General features: G+C 36.2%; 1 protein-coding gene and 1 non-coding gene across 2 annotated transcripts; both read right to left on the bottom strand.

Annotated features, from left to right (window-relative positions):
• Nucleotides 1-2,413: 2,413 nt before the first annotated feature.
• LOC127130118 (uncharacterized) lies at nucleotides 2,414-2,932 on the bottom strand. Its single transcript, XM_051059183.1, has one exon. The coding sequence runs from the start codon at nucleotides 2,930-2,932 to the stop codon at nucleotides 2,414-2,416; it is 519 nt and encodes a 172-aa protein (XP_050915140.1).
• Nucleotides 2,933-17,684: 14,752 nt separating this feature from the next.
• Nucleotides 17,685-17,791, bottom strand: LOC127133311 (small nucleolar RNA R71). The gene has a single exon (XR_007807296.1). It is a non-coding gene; the product is annotated as a small nucleolar RNA R71 (small nucleolar RNA).
• Nucleotides 17,792-21,089: the final 3,298 nt, after the last annotated feature.

The raw sequence follows: 21,089 nt of genomic DNA, 5'->3' as shown, positions 1-21,089 counted from the left end.
TATAACTCTCCACACTACCATTAGAATCTCGTATGGTCTTAAAAATCCATTTGCAACCAATGAGTTTCACACCTTCTGGTAACAGAACAAGTTTGCAAACCTTATTGTCTTGCATGGACTTATAGTTTGATTCAAAGATAAAAGATATGAAAAAGGATGTAAAAAATGTCTTTTTGCATGATGTGCTTTTGGAAAATATATACATGGAACAAAATCTTGGCAACTTTATTCTTAATAACCAAATCATGTTTTCAAGCTCCAAAAGGCTCTTTGTGGCCTTAAACAATCACCTCAAGTCTAGTTTGATCAATTTATTTATTTTCTTATTTTACACCATGTTGTAGGTTCTTTAAATTTTCTACTTGATGCATTTGGTATCTTCATACGTGATCTAGTTTTTTTTCTTCTAGTTTGAGACTTAAATCAACTCCTGCATTATGAATTTTTCATGCAGGATTTGGAACCTTTACACCATATGTTAAATGAGATATTATTAAGGTTGGTCTTTGTTTTACTTCCAATACTATCTTTTTACTTTTTCTAATGCAGGTTGGGCAAGTTGTTCTACCACTCAAAGATCTACCACTGTAAGTTGTATGTTCCTGGGAGGAAACCTTATCTCTTGGTGCACAAAGAAATATTACTCAGTCTCCGGTTCTAGAACTGACACTGAATATAGGGTTATGGAAAACACTACAATTGAACTCACATAATTGGTTTTCATCCTAAAATACCTACACATTACTCTTGTCTCCCCTTTAATACTTTATTGTGACAATACTAGTGCTCTTGAAATGACCATCAATAAAGTATATTCTCATGCTCTTCCAGTTGAAACTTTACCTTCATCCTCGACGTCATTTAAGGGAAGGTATTAGCAATTACACATATGTCATTGGACATTAATTATAATAATATAGGATCCAAAACTACCACAAATAGAATTTTCATAATTATGGAGATTCGTTTAATGATTAAATTATAATTCAAACAAAATAAGAAATGTGTCATTGTTTAGGGATTGAACTGCAATTATGTTGAGCATGGCTATTGGAGAATTAAAAAGTAGCATCAACAAAATAGGAAACTTATCATTGTATATTTTTTTTAATAGGTAATGAAATTAACAAACAAAGTATAAGGGGTACTCAAGCCCTTACAAACAGCTTCATCCACTTAAGACAGCTAACAAGAGAAGAAAATCAATCAAAATAAGCACAAGAAAAATAAGAACTTGATTCAGAGCACAACCATCTCCAAGAACGGAAAATGACTGAGTTAATTGAATCCTCTACATTAAAGTCCATACTTCTAAATATACAGTTGTTTCTACCAATTCACAAAGACCACACATATAAATACCAAATAATGTTCCCAAACACATTCACAACCTCTTTACGCAACAAACTAGAGAAACAAATGAAAAAATCTACACACTTGAGGATGTCACCAACTCCAACCCCAACCACCTTTTCACTCCCTTCCAAACATTAACCGCACAAGCGCACTCCAAAAAGAGATGGTTAGTTGTTTCAACAAAGTAATTGCATATAACACAAACCTGGTCGTTACCTCCAAAATTAACTCCTCTCTTCAACAGTTGATCCTTCGTAGCCAACCTGTCCAATAAAAGCCTCCATTAAAAAATCTGAATATTAGATGGAATTATGGAACTCCACATTTCCTTTAAATCCATAATAACCTCTCCTTTGAAACCGCATTGATGTATGCCAATGGACAATAGCTCATAACAAGAGCTAATAGAAAAATCATCTGAAGTGTTTGAAAGTCACGTAAAATTATCCATCCGCCCAGCAACAGGTGTCTTCTCTGACAGAAAGGACTCAAGGTCCACTAAATCACGACACATCTCCAAACCAGGAATTAGGGAAGGAGGAGTCACCGTCCAATTCCAAGTAGCTCAACACCAGAACCTTCGCTCAGCCACATTGTTCTTACGATTCAGAAAAAGAAGGAACATATTGGGAAAAGCTTCCTTCAAAGATTGGTTAGCCAACCACTTACAATGCCAAAAAGAAATTATCCTTCCATATCCAAATGTGTCGATGATATTACCAAAAAAACTTATGCAAAGACTTCTCCTTATCAAACCCCAAAGTTATGATATCCCTCCTTAAAATAGAGTCGTTTTTACGCCCTCCAACCCCGTCATTGCACAAAACAGTCATAACTAAGTTAGACAATGGAGACAAATATCTAGCTCCAAAATTCCTTTCCATAAAGCCCACCCATCTGTGATAAACCTCCATTTCCAATTCAATAGGAGAAACATGTTAAAAGAAGCAATGCCCTTTATACCCAATCCATCCATATCTTTCGGTAAACACACCGCCTTTCAACTTATCGAATGAATGTGCTTGAGATTAGAAGTCCCACCCCATATAAACTTGCTTTAGATTTTGACAATTTCCTTAATGACCACCGCATGAGCCTTATAGAAAGACAATGAGAAAACCGATAATGTGTTGAGCACTGAATTAATCAAAACCGCTCTACCTCCTACCGACAAATTTCTACCTTTCCACACATATGATCTATTGCTCAAGTGATCAAAAACAAATTTCCAAGACTTACTTTTCCTCAGACTATCACCCACCATAATTCCCAGAAACTTAAATGGAAGAGAGTGAATTCTGCAATGCCGAAGAGCAGAAGCCGCTTCCAAGAACTCAGGTTTCAGATTTACCCCACAAATGCTACTTTTGAAGAAGTTAATGCTCAACCCCGACACCAATTCAAACCCTATGATAAGAGCCTTAATGCACCAAAGATTACCCCAATTACCCTCTCCAACAATGAAAGTATCATTTGCAAACTGCACAACATCATAAGAAACAGTTCCATTCACCGAAGACCCTTTGAACAAATTCTTCTCCATTGCCTTCTTAATAAGCCTAGTAAGACCTTCCATAACGATGATAAATGGAAAATGGGACATGGGGTCTCCTTTCCTCAAACCCTTTCCCAGCTAAAAGTCATTGGAGGCACTACCATTCACGAGAATCGATAGAGAACCTTTGAACACAAGATTCTTCATCCATTTAAGCCACTTATCATAGAAATTCAACCTTCTCAATACAAACCTTAATAAACTCCAACTTACACAACCATAAGCTCTTTCAAAGTCAATTTTGAAAACTAAACACTCCCTATTAGTACGTTTGGCAAGGTCCAAAATTTCATTTACCACGAAGACACCATCATACATACTCCTTCAATAGATAAAAAGATATTGCTCAATTGAAATGAAAATCCTAATAACCTTATTCAATCTAAAGGCTAGAATCTTGGACAAAATCTTCTGAAAGGCTAACCAGACAAATACGTCTACAGTTTACCAAGAATTGCGGATTACGGATCTTAGGGACTAGCGAGATGAACGAGTTATTATCGCCTTGGACTGAGTGGATTTGGAGTAGAACTATGAAACAAACGTTACAACGTCCTTTTTGACATTCTCCCAGTAATTTTGCAAAACACTTAAGCTAAAGCCATCAGGCCCTAGGCTTTTAAAGTCGTTATAACTCCAAACTACAGCCTTAACTTCCTCTTCCAAAAAACTCTGCCTCAAGGATCTTACATTCAAATTCAGAAAGACAACCCATCTCTATACCACTGAGTACAAGTCTCTAACTATACTCCTCTCAAAAGTTAGCCTCGAAAAAATTCCGAACCTCACTTTTGACTTCTTCCATAGACTCCTTCGTACCAGTTGAGGTATTAACAAATGAGATGTGATTCCTTCTTAACCTTACTCTCATAAACCTGTCAAAAAAGTTATAATTTCTATCTCCTTCATTCAACCACAACACTCTCGGCTTATTTCTGAAAAAACTCTCCTTTAAGTTGAGAGGTTCCAAACCGCTTTTGAAGCAAGATCCCTCTTTTTAGCCAAATCACCTTTAGGAAACACTACTGATTTACAAGCCTGAAAGTCAAGCTCATTCAACTCTTTCACCACTTCTTCCACCTTTAGATCAGTCTATCTGAAAACCAAAACATTCCACTTCTTCAAGCTAAGCTTCAACATCCTCAGCTTTTCTTTTAAAACAAAATCACCTCTTCCCAAAACCTTGTAAGACTTCCATTCTTCCTTGATAAACCTCGCAAACTCTTTATGATTAAGCCAACATTTGTTGAATCTGAAAGGCTTTGGACCTCAATTCTCACTGCTAGCTTTTAACCAAACAGGATAATGATCGGAAATATCCCTGTTACCAACAAACTGGCCAGCAATATTCCAACTAACAATCAAATTCTATGAGATCATAAATCTATCCAATCTACTCATGGAAGATCCTGCCATATTAAACCAAGTGAAACAATCACCTATAACAGGAACATCCACACAATTCAGTTCCTCAATGATCCGACAGAAGTCCACCATCTCCCTACCTCTACCCCCTTCAACCGCACCTTTCCTTTATTCATAGTAAGCCACATCATTAAAGTCCCCCCCCCCCCCCCCCCCCCAATTATCCACTCCCCCTACTGAACTTTCCCTTTTAAACCAGCAAGTCCCTTCATAATATCTTCTTGAGATCATAACGACAAGGAGAGTAAACGTTAACAAAGAAGATCTTTTGTCCCCTCCAAACAACATTGACCCCCAGAAACCATTTCCCCTGAAGCTAAATGAGATATTAAGAAAATCCTTACTCCAAAGAATTGCAACACCACCTTCCGTCCTTATAGTTCATGACTCTGACGACTCCACCTCCAAACTTCCCCATAAAGAGGCAGCAAGAATAGAGTTCAGAGAATCCACCTTAGTTTATTGAATAAAGTAAACATCCACCTTTCCAGATTGAATTAGATGAGCTACTCTTTCTCTCTTGACTACACCCCCCTCTGATATTATAATATAAAACATTCATTGAGAAATAATTTTAACTTTCTCCCTCTTATCCTTGCCATATTTGTCCCTTTCCTCCATCTTCCTAATTTCATCCTTGTAATATTCTTTCCTACCTTCTCCAGAGATGCCAATAGAATAAATGATCTCCCATACTTTCTACGAAACCTTGGAATCCATATTTTCCCAAAACCTCGTGTTGTCTTGATTGACCTCTAAGTCAGTAACTGAAAAACACATGGGATAAGAATCCTCTGACTTAGAGACCTACTAATTATACTTATGAGATAGAGATTGATGAAGAATTCTCCATTGGCTTCATAAGGACAGAGAAGAGTTTCTGAAACTCTTAACTAAAGACTGAGAAAGGGAATTTGCAACAAATGTTGGCGAAGTAACCACCGGAACAGAGGGAGAAAATTACCAATATCCCCGGATCCAATTGCATGATTCTCTTTCTTCGCTGAAGTACTATCTAAAGAAACATCCATTATTCCCTTACAATTGTTTTACCCATTGCTCCTGAACCAAACCAGTAAAACTAACAATGGGATTCTCATTATGGGCCGATAAATCCTCACCAGATGCCAAATCCTCAGAGAGTCCCAACAAAACCTTTGACTTAACACCTTTTTTTAAAAGCCTAGGAGAATTAGCCTTATCACTGACACTTGGAACAACAGAGCTAACCCCTACATCGCTGACATCCAAACCTACAAATTTATTTTCCAATGCTAAAACACCTTTATCCATGCCAACTTCATCTAAAAAAAATAATCCTTTTTACTCAAAGATCTTCTGAGATATCCCATCACTAAAGTAGCCTTGAGAACCTTCTTCTTCGTCTTCCTCTTCACCGTCTACCTTCCTATGAAATCCTCTCAAGAAGGACGCTCTTGTGAAAACAAAAAGCTATCTTCTGAAGAGGTAGAAGAGACTTTTTTCTTCGCCAATCTAGTGGAGGGCCCAAGTGTTTCTTCCACCACTCTAACTCTAAAGGACACTTTGTTAACCCTCACATTGAATACCTCGTTAATCAGCATACCACACGAAGTCCTTACCATAATGATCGCGACATCCATCTTTGAGAAATCATACACATTCTCATCACAACAGACATGTTTGCCAACCTTGGAAGATAAGAAAATGAAGAAAGAGATGGTCCAAGCATGAACGGGAATTCCATAGCACCTCAACCACGTTAACCTCTATGAGTCAACGTTATTTTCTTACCACAACCTAACTTCTGAGAACCACTGACTAAGCCAATATTTCGCCTCGACAAAAACCAAAGCTTCAAGTTCACCTTCAACATCTTCTTTAAGAAGGAAAAGATTAACACCCAAATGAGTCACCTTAAGCGTAAAATAAACTTTTGAATGGAAAATCCTGTGAATGTTATACGTAGATCCTGGTTCCAACACCTTCCCAACATAAGCTTTCTCAAACCTCTTTGTCTCCTCATTCCTAACATCAAAAGCAAGTTGAACCGAAGGCTTAGAAGAGAAGGAGGAATCACCATTCACGTAGTTGGAATCGCGCATGGCATCTGCATATGACCTCCATTTAGCAAAAAAAGGCTTGTAGATAAGTTGTATATAGGAAGCTTCGCTTGATTCTTGGAAAAACTTTCTCCTCCTCGATAACTCATTGCTTTAACCTTGTCTGAAGAAAAAACACCCTCAACAGCCCTCTAAAACCTAGGGATATTTGCAAATAACTTCCTCCCTTCTATTATCAAGTTATCCCACTTCAAAACTAAGCTTATCTCATCTCTAACCTCAAGGAAATGAACGAAGTCGTACTTCTTACCCCTCCTGTCCCTATTGGGTGGAATAACAACCTCATCAATCTCACTGAATTCTTCAAACAACTTGTAGAAATATTTCGCACCCAGATGTTCTGGATACTCGGTAAAAAAAATGGACGTAGACACCTTATATTCCTTCCTTATGAGTTTGCACTCCGTATCCCACCTACTTCTAAACCCTGAATATTTTCTATGATTTACTTTAGTCTACCCTTCATCATCTAAGGCATGTTTCTATCTTGTCATCAAGAAAGGATAACAAGTAAAACATAGCAGAGCTTCTCTCTTTACATTACGTAAATATGGATTTATCAATCTGCAATTATGTAGTCGTTGCACATAACTACATATATCTATTTCACATCTATTGTATTATGCAGTGTTCAAATTTAGAATAAAATAGTATTATTCATTGCTTCCTTTATTTTGTTCTAGAAATTGTCATATCGGTTTTGATTTTTCCATTATAAAGGTCGCAGATGGTAAGCGTGTTGTCGATGATACTCAAGAAGAAATGATGGTGTATCCTTTTTTTATAAAATTCGTATACTATTGGATGTACCTTGTTCAATATTCTCAATCATATATGGTATGGTATGGTAGTCCTCCTTCCACCATTAAAAGTTTCTAGTTATGACAATTTTAGGATGCTGAACATTTCTAAAGAGCTAAAAGAGATATTTTTTAACCTGCATGTGTGAGCTCCTTCGACTAATAAACTATTATTAAAATTAAATATTTTGTTGATAAATTTATCCCAGTTGTCTCTAAAATACTAAAATCATCTATGAAGCTTTTATTGCATTTGATAAATTATCTATTTATTTAGTGTATAATACTATTTGGCTTACCGTGGTCCAGAGTCGTCTCAAGTTTTGAGAGGCTATGTATAGATTAGTCATAGTTTAACAAGGGAAAATAAATAGGGGTCCTATTTAATCACAATTTAATTTGACAAATATTTTGTGAGGCCTTATTTAGCTTTAGTGTAACCCTAAAAAATTTGAGGCTTTGGATAGTAGTCCTCCTTTCACACCCTCAAAGACGGTTCTGTCGTGATCCCTTATCAATAATAAGCCTCAACTTTCACGAATGGAATTCACTGTGAGTTTATGGGGTCGGAAATAGTTATGGAATCCTTAATCACATATAAGTACTTCATTTTTCTTTTGTTCTGTTTTATAAACAAAGTAGAACTTTTTAGGTTCATTGAATAATTGATGTATCTGATTTATATATAGATCAGATATATCAATTATATAATGAATCTCAAAAGGTAAAATTTATTTATAATATGAAACAGATGGAGTATTATGAGAAACAAACGACTTTGATGCAAATACTCAAGATAAAATGACTTTTACGATAATTGTTTGATCTTGAAAAGGCACAAAATAATGTCAAAACTGAAGCTAATGAAATTTCCACCAAACTATCCCAACATTTTAAAGACAACAAGGAGCTTTAATAAAAGGAAGGCATCATAATAAGCACACGTGTAGCTTTTTTCATCAGCTTTGATGATGTGTTACTGGTAGAAGAACAAACCATTAACTTGATCAGTATCAGTCATCTATGTGATCAAGGTTTGAATGTGAACTTCAACGAGAATGCACTATTACCAACAAATATCAAGAAGTGTTAATGAAAGGTTCAAGGTCCAAAGAAAACTTTTATATGTGGATATCCCAAAACAAGAATCAGCCATCAACATGCTTGATATCGAAGGTAGATAAGACCAATTTATGGCACCAAGAGCATGAAGAATGTCATATTTGAAGAAGCTATCAAGGGATTACAAAAACTCAAGATTGAATAAGGAAAAATTTGTGGAGACTACCAAATAGGTAAGAAACCAAGATGTCTCGTAAGAAGCTCTAACATCTTAACACCTTTAAAGTTCTGGAGTTACTACATATGGACCTCATGGGGCCTATGCAAGTGGAAAGCCTGAATGGAAAAAGATATGTATTCATGTGTGTGGATGATTTCTCAAGATACACTTGGATCAACTTTATTAAATAAAAATATGACAATTTTGATGCTTTCAAAGAGCCATGCCAACGTCTACAAATAAAAAAGGGAATGAGATAGTTAGAATAAGGAGTGACCATTGGGGAAAAAAATGAAAACTCCAAGTTCTCTGAGTTTTCCTCCTCTAAGGGGATTGGTTGTGAATTTTTAGCACCTATCACACCTCAACATAATGGAGTGGTTGAGTGCAAAAATAGAACCTTAGAAGAGACAGCTAGAGTCATGTTTCATGCTAAGAATCTACCTTACTATTTTAGGGCTGAAGCCATGAACACAGTGTTGTCACACTCATAATCATGTGACCATAAGATATGGAACCAAGGTAACTTAGTATGAGCTTTGGAAAGGGAGAAAGTCAAATGTCAAACACTTTCATGTCTTTGGTAACAAGTGTTATATCTTGGAAGATTATAATAAAAGAAGAAAGATATATCCCAAGAGTGACAAATGAATATTCCTAGGCTACTCCAACAACAGCAGGGCATGTGGGGTATATAACACTCATACCAAAACGATGATAGAATAAATAAATGTTGTCATTGATGATTCCCATAAAGAGAAGAAAGAGGTTGTAGATGAAGATGATGTATCCCCTCAATAGATAGATGTCCCAACAGATATCCCACCTAAGGAGTCTGGCATTTAATCTAGAAGCTTAAATTTTGAAAATCCTCGAACCAACAAGGGACCATCAATCAAAATTCAGAAGGATCACCATATTAAAAAATCATAAAAAATCTGAATGAAAGAGTCACCACCAGATCCAGAGATATGATTTCCAACTCTTGTTTCATTTCCAAGACTGAAGCTAAGAACAATAAGGAATATTTTGCGGATGAATTATGAATAAATGATATGCAAGAGGAACTGTGTCATTTCAGAATAAATAAAGTATAGGAATTAGTTCCAAGACCTGAATATGTGAATGTCATTGGTACCAAATGGAATTATAAGAACAAATATGATGAAAGTTGTAATGTAACAAGAAATAAGGATTATTTAGTTGCTCAAGGGTACACACAAATAGGAGGAGTAAACTTCTATGAGACATTTTCTCTAGTTGCTCACCTTGAGTCCATTAGATTGTTAATAGGAGTCTCCTGTATGTTTAAATTCATATTATACCAAATGGATGTTAAAAGTGAATTCTTGAATGGGTATCTGAATGAAGAAGTCTATTAAAGTAACCAAAGGGATCGTTGATCCTAGCTTTCCAAATCATGTGTACAAGTTGAAGAAAGCTCTTTATGGGTTAAAGTAAGCTCCAATAGTTTGGTATGAAAGATTAACTGAGTTCCTAATCAATAATGGATACAATAGAGGTGGAATAGAAAAAACCTTATTTCTGAAGAATAAAAGAGGAAAACTCATGGTAGCTCAAATTTATGTTGATGACATTGTCTTTGGTGGAATGTCAAACAAGATGGTGGAACAATTTTCCCAACAAATGTAATCTGAATTTGAGACGAGTCTTGTAAGATAACTCACTTACTTTCTTGGTCTACAAGTAAAGCAAATGGAAAACATCACCATTATTTCTCAAAGCAGGTATATAAATATTATAGTGAAGAAGTTTGGGCTTGATAAGGCAAGTCATAAGAGAAATCTTACTGTAACACATGTGAAATTATTTAGAGATGATAATGGTGTTAATGTTGATCAAAGTATATACAAAACATGATTAGTTGTTTGATATATCTCACATCAAGCAGATCTGACATCACATTTATTGTAGGTGTTTGTGTTAGATACCAAGCTAAACCGGATGCTAGTCATCTCACTTAAGTGAAGAGAAACATGGAATACATAAATGGAACTTGTGATTATGGTATTATCTATTATAATGATACTAACTCAATACTATAAGGGTATTGTGATGTTGATTAGGATGGAAGTGATGATGATAAAAAAAGCATATCTGGTGGATGTTTCTTTCTTGGCAACAACGTAATATATTAGTTCAGCAAGAAAAAGTTGCACCCAATTGCTCTGGATGAAATATATTTTGAAGAATTACAATGTCGAACATGATTTCATGACATTATATTACGATAAATTAAGTGCTATTAATATTTTAAAGAATCTTGCTCAACACAATCGAACCAAGCAATTGACATTCATCACCATTTCATCAGGGAACTTGTGGAAGATAAAATTGCAAACATTGAGCATGTAGCGACTGAAAAGCAACCAAGATACATTTTCACTAAAGCCTTAGATGTTGTGAAGAGGAATCATGTGGGACAAGATATTCCGGCATGTGCGCATAATATAGCCTCAGTCTGTAAGCCATTGTTCATGAGTAAGTCTGAGCGTGATTATGTTAATTCCAAGGAGATTTTTCATTTTATGAGTTGTATCTTTTAGAAATATGATTTTTATGGAAGATTGGCTAAAAATAAAATAAAATAAAATGAGATCAAATATCTTGGTGGACTTTAATGTATAGAAAATCAAATTTGTATCAAAATCAAATCTTCATCAAAATCAAATTTGTTTGGTTTCAATTCAGATTCCCAGGCCCAACTGATATTTGCTATATAAGAAGACTCATTCCTAACAAGATCGGGTGTGAAATAATTGAAGATCTAGTGTGTTAGAGTTTGATATTTAAGTCTTTGTACTTATTGTTACTTGTGCACTTCTATAAAGCTTATGTTTCAAATCTAAGGCATATAGGTAATTTGTTAGTTGAGTTGTAATTCAACATTTTATAAACTTATTGTAAGCATTGATAGCTAGGGTTAGTAACTAAGAGAAAGTGAGAGGCGCTCTCATATTTAGGGGGAGTCCTAAATAGAAAGACACATGTAGTATTAGGAAGAGATGCATTGAACAAGGGTTATTCATCTAAGACTATTTGTAATAATACTATTAAGAGTGGATTTCCTTTATTGGGTTGAAAGTCCCTCAAACGCAGGTGATGTTGCACCGAACTGGGTTAACAATATTTTGTGTTCTTTATTGCTTTATGATTTATTTACTTGTATCTATTAATATGTTATAAGAACGTTATACACATTATCCCAAACATTGTGTCTAACATGTATCCTGCAAAGAAGATAATTTCAAGGTGAAATCTGGCTGTTAGTTTGCACTTGCTTCTTACTTTCAATCTGATATGTCAGATTGTCTTTGCCTATATAATGGAAGAGAAAATTTTGGGGAATTCTTGCAACCTATTAGATTTAATTTCCCTTATTCCCTTTGAGTCTTTCCATATTCTATAAGAGCATTTTTCCTAAAGTAACTGCCATTACGAATTCAAAGTTCCAACCTTCAACCTTCTCCTTTATTTCACTGCCCTTGACCTTACACTTTGAGGTACCTTCCTTAAAATCCATATTTTTTGTTCAAGCATTTACCATCTCTTTGTTAAAATGAGTTATAACCTTATTATCATAGAGAGTGATTCAGAAGGTAACACTTCTTCCTCTTCAAAAAGGGGAATGGAATCTAAATCATATTCTCTTTATTTTGACAATGGGGATTTTGAATCAGAGATCATATCTCTGATTGATGATTTCAAAATGGAAGGAGTGTCTGGGGACTTCTTTTCTTAAAGATCTTCTTCTATTGATTCTTTAGAGGCTCAACTTTCAGGGAAGACTGACGATGGTGAGGATCATATCGAGAAACCTATGTTTCCACTTTCTTGAATGAGGGAGACATAAAGACTACCTGGTAAAGGAGATTACGTGCCATTAGCTTTGTCCGGAACTATTGGGGATGAATGATCATCGGCCTAGTGATGCTGAAATTGTGAGTCATTTGGAGGAACGGGGAAAGTCTAATGATTTATCTTGGATCAAACCTGATGATCACTTTACAGTTGATGAACTGGCCCTAAATGGGCTTTGGCTAGTTTATCCAGGTAAGCCCAGAAAATACCATTGGGTGGCCATTGAAGTGATAAGAACTTATTCCACTTTGTACATTGTTATAGTTATAACCAATGCTCATACTACTGTTGAAAACATATCGGATTGGTTGGTTCGTTTGGATATGTGACTTCACACACAAGAGGGGGTGAATTGTGTGGTTCATAAAAACATAGTTTTGAAAAACCTTGTAAATTAAAAGTAGAGTTTAAAATCATTTTAAACAATAGTTTAAATATTAAGCAGCAGAAAGATGATTACAGAAAGTAAATAGTTAAGGGAAAGAAAGAACACCAAGAATTATAGAAAATCTGTCAAATAAGAAAAAGATGTACTCCTCTCCCCAAGAATTGGTCTTGATATTATCCAATAAAATTGAGAGCTTTTAGTAGGTTGTACTCACAAACCCTACTTATACAAGAAAAATTAAATTTGTAAGGTTGACTTTCAACCAAACAATAGACAGCGGAGTGAAGCGGTGAGACTTCCTTCCAAACGGTGGATCGAAGCGGCTACTATCCTTTACATACAGTATATTAAAGAAGTTAGTCTTATTTTCATGATAATATTGGAGCGGTTAGTCTTCAAGCTTCTAAACAAACTTTGCAAGCTTTTATCACAAGTTGAGCTCATGAACCTTAAACGTTGATTTTACGCAGGCTAACAATAACCTGGGAGATTTTAGTACTTGGATAATCTCTAACCTTATCCAAGCTTTTAACATCGGGTTAAAATTTAACCTAACATTGGTTTTACCATGGGATAACCAAGAACATATTAAAAGCTTTTGACACGGTATGAACCTTCGAACTTAAACAAGGGTTTGATCACAAAATTACTAAATCAAAGCTTTTACGGTTTTAGCTTCTAACCCAAACAAAACTTAATAAAATGTTCAACCAAATTTTTTTGGTGAACTTAAAATTGCAGCCTTCCAAAATTACAATTTATCCTCACTTACAAAAGAACTTTCTCGAAGAAGAACTTCGGCTAAAATATTAGTGAGAGAAAGTAAAAGAAAATTTTAGAGAGAGAGGGAGAAAGTGAGAAGTGTCAAAACATGATTCTTGATGATTTGAAATGGGGGAATGTACCTCTTCTTATAGGCTAGAGGTTGACTCAAAAAGAAAATTTATTTTAATGTTTTTTATGACTTTCTAATCAACTATGACCTAATGCCGGACAATTAGATACCTCAATAATAATTGATTGTAAGTTCAAAAAAAGAAAAGAAAATATATCTAGTTGTTGCACATCATTAAGATATTGTCCTAATCGCTTAGAGCTAGAATTTAAACTGAGCTAATCGATTAGGTTAATGTGTTAATCAATTGGAAAAGACAAAACTTTACCCATAGCTATTCTGATTGCTTCAAACTCATCTGGCACAACTTCAAGACATTTTTGAAGATATTTTGTTTATAAAATCACTTTGAAAATATGTTTTACTGTGTTTGTATACACTTGCACTTTTACAATAATTCCCTCATGTTTTACAAAGTATTCACTCATACTAATCAGGGTAGGGCTTTCTTGTACTTTATGACTTTGTCAGATGCTTTATTTTGTATACACTTGCTGAGTTCACTTGATTTGAGGATTGAGCTTATATTCCACTTGGTTTCCATCATCGGATAGTCAAGTCCATCCAACCCTAATACTTAGGTTTTCATCTTTATCCGCTTAATCACTTATGCTTGACTTCTCAGAAGACATAGTTGTCATCATTAATTAGTTTTCAACATTAAAAGTTGTTTTCCTTGTTAAAAGCATATCATCCACAAAATAAGGTTCCACAGGTTCTTCTAGTAGATCCAGATGAGAGGATATGCAACTCTTTTGAGGGTTGCTTTGTTAATTTATATGAATTCCTTTTTAGCAGTTTGACAATATGTATGCCCTTTTTGATTTCGAGGTGGGTGTGATGAATCGTCTGAGAGTTTCCCCCTTATAACTTCATCCTGGAACTTGGGCTTACATGAAGTTGTTCCAACTTTGTGTCGAGCATAAATCTTGGAAACCTTCCATGGAGCCATTTTTCTATCTCTTTTACATGACCCACACCTCTCGAGATGATGCCCAAGATCAAAAATTAATCTCCCTTCGTCCCAATGTTCTTTGGTTTGATCCTTTTACCAATGATTGGGGTAATTTCCTTTAACATTTCATGCTAGTGAAACCTTTTACTCCTGAGGCTCACTTCGCCTTCTGTCCATCCTCGACCCGAGTTGGATTCACTCGTTCTTCCAAGATTTTTTTTCGAGTACTGGTCTCGAGTTCACATCCGTCAGCCCCTTTCTTCTTACCATACTAGGATAAGTCCTCTATCCTACGAGGAGGTAAAAGTGAAGGATGATATGTGTGCTTGGTATCAAGGGCTTGACTACAAAGAAGGATTTGGTCATGGAGAAGTGCCTCATTCTCAATAAAGGAATAAAGATATTGATACTTATGCGTTTATAAATGCGCCCGACCATGGAGAGAGGCAATGGCTCTTTGGTGAGTATGGGGACCCGGGGCACCTCATGCATTTTTTAGTAACGAGTGTAACTTGTATCTTGTAGATAACATGACTCGGTTTTAGAAGCTTCTTGTGCTTGTCAAGTACCAGGGTCATACGACTGCTCATCGGGTCAATCAATGGAGATTTCTACTGCTACGACTACTCGTGCTCTGGTGGTCTAGATGTTTGATAACATGAAATAATATCACATTTTTGGACTCGATTTAATTAAATTATATTATTATTTGATTTGATTTATTTAATATTATTCGATATTACTTGGTATTTTCCTTCTATTTATTTCAGGTAACATTATTTGAAGCATATGTGAAAAAGAAAGAAAAGGGGGTGCAAAAAGAGGATTCTCTAGGAAAAGCATTCCACTAAAGCCCAACCCACAACTACAAGGAAAAGCGTTGTGACGACCGCCACACATGGTGTGACGAGCGTCACGCCCCTCTACTTAGTGTTACGAGCGTAACACATGGTGTGACGGACGTCACACCCCCACTCCTATTTTTTGGCTTTGACGCGTAACAGAAGCACGTTCTCTCCTATTTTTCCTCTGACGCGTTAGAAAACCTACTGAAGAGACTTTGGAAGAAACGGTTACTTTATGGATGAATATAAATAGACCTTAAGGGATCCAATTGAGGGTTCCTCTCCTTTTCGCCGTGCAAGTTTTTACAGCAATACATTTTCCAGCATTCCATTTTCTCAGCATTTTTATTTCCTTAGCATTTTATTTTCTTTTCTTAGCTGGCTTAATTTACTAAGCATTCAATTAATTTTCTCACAATAGTTTCTACACGGGAAACTATTATGTAACTTTTACTGGATCTAACCTTACATTAGATCATAGTATTTTACTTCTTTGTTTTGATTTTACTGTCTGATCGAAGATTGTGAAGAACAAATCCAACCGGTTTGTGGTGGAGTGTTCAAGCATCGAAGCTAGGGAACAACCAAGATTTCTATTAATTTTACAAGTTCATTAATTTATTGTTTTAATTTATATATGCTTTGTACTGCTGTTTATCTATACTGTTTGCCTGATATGGCTGTATTTAAGCATAATTATTGTTTAGGCTTGTTTAGCATGTCCGGCTAAATAAATTTAGATATCGGTATGTAAAGTAAGCGGAATAAAGAAATCAAAACTGAGTTGGTTTAAATTTATTTCAAAATATAGTCACTCTTTTTCTGGTCTCAATTTACAGGGTTAACACCAAAGTTTTTGTACGAGAGTAAAAGACATAAAGAAGTTAAAATCAATAGAACGACGGTTTGACCTTTTAACTGGACAGTGTAAATTGGACATTAACTTTAAATCAGGGCGAGAGCAATTTTTAAAGTTAATTAAATTCTAATCATTTTCAAAAATTATTTTTAAAAGTTAAATGTGAGGACGAGAGTTAAGCATTTAAGTTTAATCATATAATCTAAGTCAACAGAGCGAGAGTTTGAGACGAGGGTGTTTAAACGGTTAGTATTTTCTTAAAAAGAGTTTCTATAGATTCCATTGCTTTCAAAAAGTGATTTTAGATTTAACTAAATAGTGAGAGCGTACGTTAATATAAAGTCATAGTCTGATTCAACAGAGCGAGAGTTTGAGAAAAGACTTTTAATCAATAGTGTCTACTGAAAAGACTTATTTTAAAACTAAGAAACCAACGAAGACTTGATTCCCTAATTACGACGAACTACATACCGATATCCGTGTTATTTGATATTTAATCTAGATCCAATTTTAGTTTTACTTTTCCCCCTAATCATCAAAGTATCATCCGCCTTAGCTTTACGAAGTAACCTTAGAAAAACGGTATATGGATTCATTAAGTCCCTGTGGGATTGATATCTTTTAAAACTACGCGATTAGACTGTGCACTTGCAGTTAATACCCCAATAGACTCATAAAGTCGCGATCAAGTTTTTGGCGCCGTTGATGGGGACTTTTATTTAGTCGATATCGTAACTCTTCTGTTACGCTGTAGAGACTAAGACATTTTTATTTTTCCTTGTCTTTCGTTGATTTGTATGCCACACACTCCCTCACAAGGCGAACCGTACTACTTACGAATCAACGACGTTGAACGATATCTCCGAGTCTTACGACGAATTCGGGAGTATCGTGCTGCAAACAATCTTCCTCCAATTGAAATTCATGATCTCAAAAATCTCCTTCCTTCGCCGATACCCGAGATGGCAGAACCAGCTCGTGCTCTTCGAGATTACGCCGCTCCATCGCAAGATGAGCCGCATTCGAGTATTGCTCCACCCGCAATCGAAGCAAACAACTTCGAACTTAAACCTTCGCTGTTGCAGGCAGTGCAACAGAATCAATTTTCTGGAAATCCTACCGAGGATCCAAACCTTCATTTATCCGTATTCGTCCAATATGCTGATATTGTTAAAGCTAATGGTGTCACTTCAGAGGCAATTCGACTTCGTCTCTTTCCTTTCTCGTTAAGAGATAAAGCTAGAAGATGGCTTCAGTCTCTTCCTTCCAACTCAGTCACCACATGGAATGAGTTGAAGAAAGTCTTTCTTGCCCGATATTTTCCTCCAAGCAAAACAACTATGTTAAGAGCCCAGATAAATGGATTTAAACAGAAAGATAACGAGTCTCTTTTCGAAGCATGGGAAAGATACAAAGACATGATGAGACTTTGTCCACACCATGGTTTAGAGGACTGGTTAGTAATTCATACCTTCTATAATGGTCTCTTGTACAACACAAGGTTAACAATAGACGCCGCCGCCGGTGGTGCGCTTATGGATAAACCTTACGCTGACGCTTATCAACTTATCGAGAGCATGGCCCAAAACCATTATCAGTGGGGAAGCGACCGAACAATGGTAGAAAAACCTCAAACAAAAGGGGCATATACGAGGTAAGTAGCCTTGATCATGTTAATGCAAAAGTGGATGCTCTTGCCCAGAAAATTGAAAGTTTGAATGTATCACCTCCAGCCACCGTGGTTGCCGTAACTCAAAATTGCGAAGTCTGTGGAATTCAAGGTCACACTCCTACAAATTGTCAACTCCTAACAGGAATCCAAGCAGAGCAAGTGAACTATGCTCAAGGAAATCCCTACTCGCATACCTATAACTCAAACTGGAAGAACCATCCTAATTTTTCATATAAGAGTAATAATGCTTTATACGCACCAGGTCAAGCTCCCAGTCAAGCCCCAGCTATACCTCCTGGATATCAAAAGCCGACCCCATCTACACCTAACAATAACGTTCCTAGGAAATCCAACTTGGAAATCATGATGGAGAACTTCATAGCTTCTCAACAGCAAACGAATAAAGAGTTCTTAAACCAGAATGTACACACTAACGAACAAATTAAACAACTAGCAAGTAAAGCAGATGCCCTGGCTACCCATAACAAAATGCTGGAAACACAAATCTCGCAAGTAGCTCAACAATAAGCACCTACTGCTGCCCCAACTGGTACATTTCCTGGACAGCCCCAACCTAACCCGAAAAGCCACGCTCATGCAATTATATTAAGAAGTGGAACAGAGGTAGAAGGACCGTCTGACCCAAGGATTGAAAACCAAAACTCTAAAAAGTCAATTGAGGAAGAAAGTAAACCTAAGGAAAAGGAAGAGTGTAATAAGGAAACCGTGGAAAAGAAAGAACCTTATGTACCTCCGCCACCTTACAAACCACCTATCCCTTATCCTCAAAGGCAAATTAAAACCAAAGACGCGAGCCAATTTAAAAAATTTGTTGACCTACTGAAACAATTAAACGTCACCATTCATTTTATAGAAGCTATTACACAGATGCCCTCATATGCTAAGTTCTTAAAAGAAATTCTTTCTAATAAAAGGAAACTTGAAGATAGCGAAACCGTTACACTCACTGCTGAGTGTAGCGCAATAATCCAGAATATGCCTCATAAACTTAAAGACCCTGGTAGTTTCTCTATACCCTGTCACATAGGAAAATTTGTCATAGACAAAGCTCTATGCGATTTAGGAGCCGGTATCAGTGTTATGCCCTTGTCCATATGCAAGAGACTGGAAATGGGAGAATTAAGACCAACTAAAATGTCTGTGCAATTAGCAGATCGTTCCGTTAGATATCCCGTAGGAATTCTTGAAAACGTTCCCGTGCGCATAGGTCAATTCTACATTCCCACCGATTTTATAATTATGGACATAAGAGAAGATGAAGTTACCCCCATTATATTGGGAAGACCATTCTTAGCAACCGCCGGTGCTATCATAGACCTAAAACGAGGACGACTCACTTTCGAAGTAGGAGAAGAGAAAATTGAGTTCATTCTTTCCAAATTTTTGAAATCACCTGCAATAGATGACACATATTACTTCATGGATATCATCGACGAATGCATAAAAGAAACAGAATTAGAAAATGACGATTTGTTTGACTGTCGTGTAGAAGACAGACTTAACCAATGTTTAGCAATGACATCGGATCCTACACAATGCCTCAAGAAACCAACCCTCGACCTGAAAACACTTCCCAAAAATCTGAGATATGAATTCCTAGACTTAGAACTTGAACGACCAGTGATAGTAAATGCAGACCTAGGAAAACTCGAAACCAAAAAACTCCTACATATCTTAAGAAAATATCCAACCGCACTAGGATACAACATCAACGATCTTAAAGGGATAAGTCCTTCTATTTGTATGCACCGTATCATGCTAGAAGAAGACTGTAAAACTTCTAGAGAACATCAGAGGAGACTAAACTTGATCCTGAGTGAGGTAGTAAAGAAGGAAGTAACAAAATTATTAGAGGCAGGTATCATATATCCTATATCTGATAGCAAATGGGTTAGTCCTGTACACGTAGTACCAAAGAAAGGGGGTATAACCGTGATCGAAAATGAAAAAGGAGAAACTATAACCAAACGAATCGAATCGGGATGGAGAATGTGCATTGACTATAGGAAGCTAAATAAAGCAACCCGAAAAGATCATTTTCCTTTACCATTCATAGACCAAATGTTAGAACGATTAGCCAAGCATTCTCATTTCTGCTATCTGGACGGTTACTCAGGCTTCTTTCAAATACCAATTCATCCTGATGACCAAGAAAAGACAACGTTCACATGTCCTTTTGGTACCTTCGCTTATCGACGAATGTCGTTTGCCTTGTGCAATACTCCTGCAACCTTCCAAAGGTGCATGATGGCAATATTCGTCGATTTTCTCGAAAACATCATGGAAGTCTTTATGGATGACTTTTCCGTATACGGGCAAAGTTTCGAAGAATGTCTTGAAAACCTAGAAAGAGTTCTAGAACGATGTGTAAAAGTAAACTTAGTACTTAATTGGGAAAATGGTCACTTTATGGTACAAGAAGGAATTGTTTTAGGACACATCATATCAAATAGAGGAATTGAAGTAGACAAAGCCAAAATAGAAGTAATCGAAAACCTTCAACCTCCAAAAACTGTGAGAGAAGTACGAAGCTTCTTAGGACATGCCGGTTTTTACCGACGATTCATTAAATATTTCTCTAAAATAACTAAACCTTTAACCGGATTATTAATGAAAGACGCTGAATTCACCTTCGACAATAAATGTTTAGAAGCATTTCAAACACTTAAACAAGCATTGATCTCCGCGCCCATAATGCAGACTCCGGATTGGAATGAACCATTCGAAATAATGTGTGACGCAAGTGACTACGCCGTAGGCGCTGTTTTAGGACAACGAAAGGATAAAAAACTTCACGTCATATATTATGCGAGTAGAACTCTAGATGAAGCACAAATGAATTACGCCACGACCGAGAAAGAACTTTTAGCAGTAGTATTCGCACTAGATAAATTTCGTTCTTACTTGGTCGGAGCTAAAATAATCATTTACACTGATCACGCTGCCATTAAGCACCTCTTAACAAAAAAGGACGCTAAACCTAGACTCCTAAGGTGGATCTTGTTGCTACAAGAATTTGATTTGGAAATCAAAGATAAAAAAGAAACTGAAA

This window comes from Lathyrus oleraceus, chromosome 3, assembly GCF_024323335.1.
Source record: "Lathyrus oleraceus cultivar Zhongwan6 chromosome 3, CAAS_Psat_ZW6_1.0, whole genome shotgun sequence".
NCBI classification, from domain to species: Eukaryota; Viridiplantae; Streptophyta; class Magnoliopsida; order Fabales; family Fabaceae; genus Lathyrus; species Lathyrus oleraceus.
Note: the sequence above shows the minus strand (reverse complement) of the source record. Positions and strands in the feature narration are given on the sequence as shown.

What these genes read in the sequence shown, in the direction of transcription:
- LOC127130118 (XM_051059183.1), bottom strand. Translation starts at nt 2,932, where the DNA reads ATGGAAGGTCTTACTAGGCTTATTAAGAAGGCAATGGAGAAGAATTTG.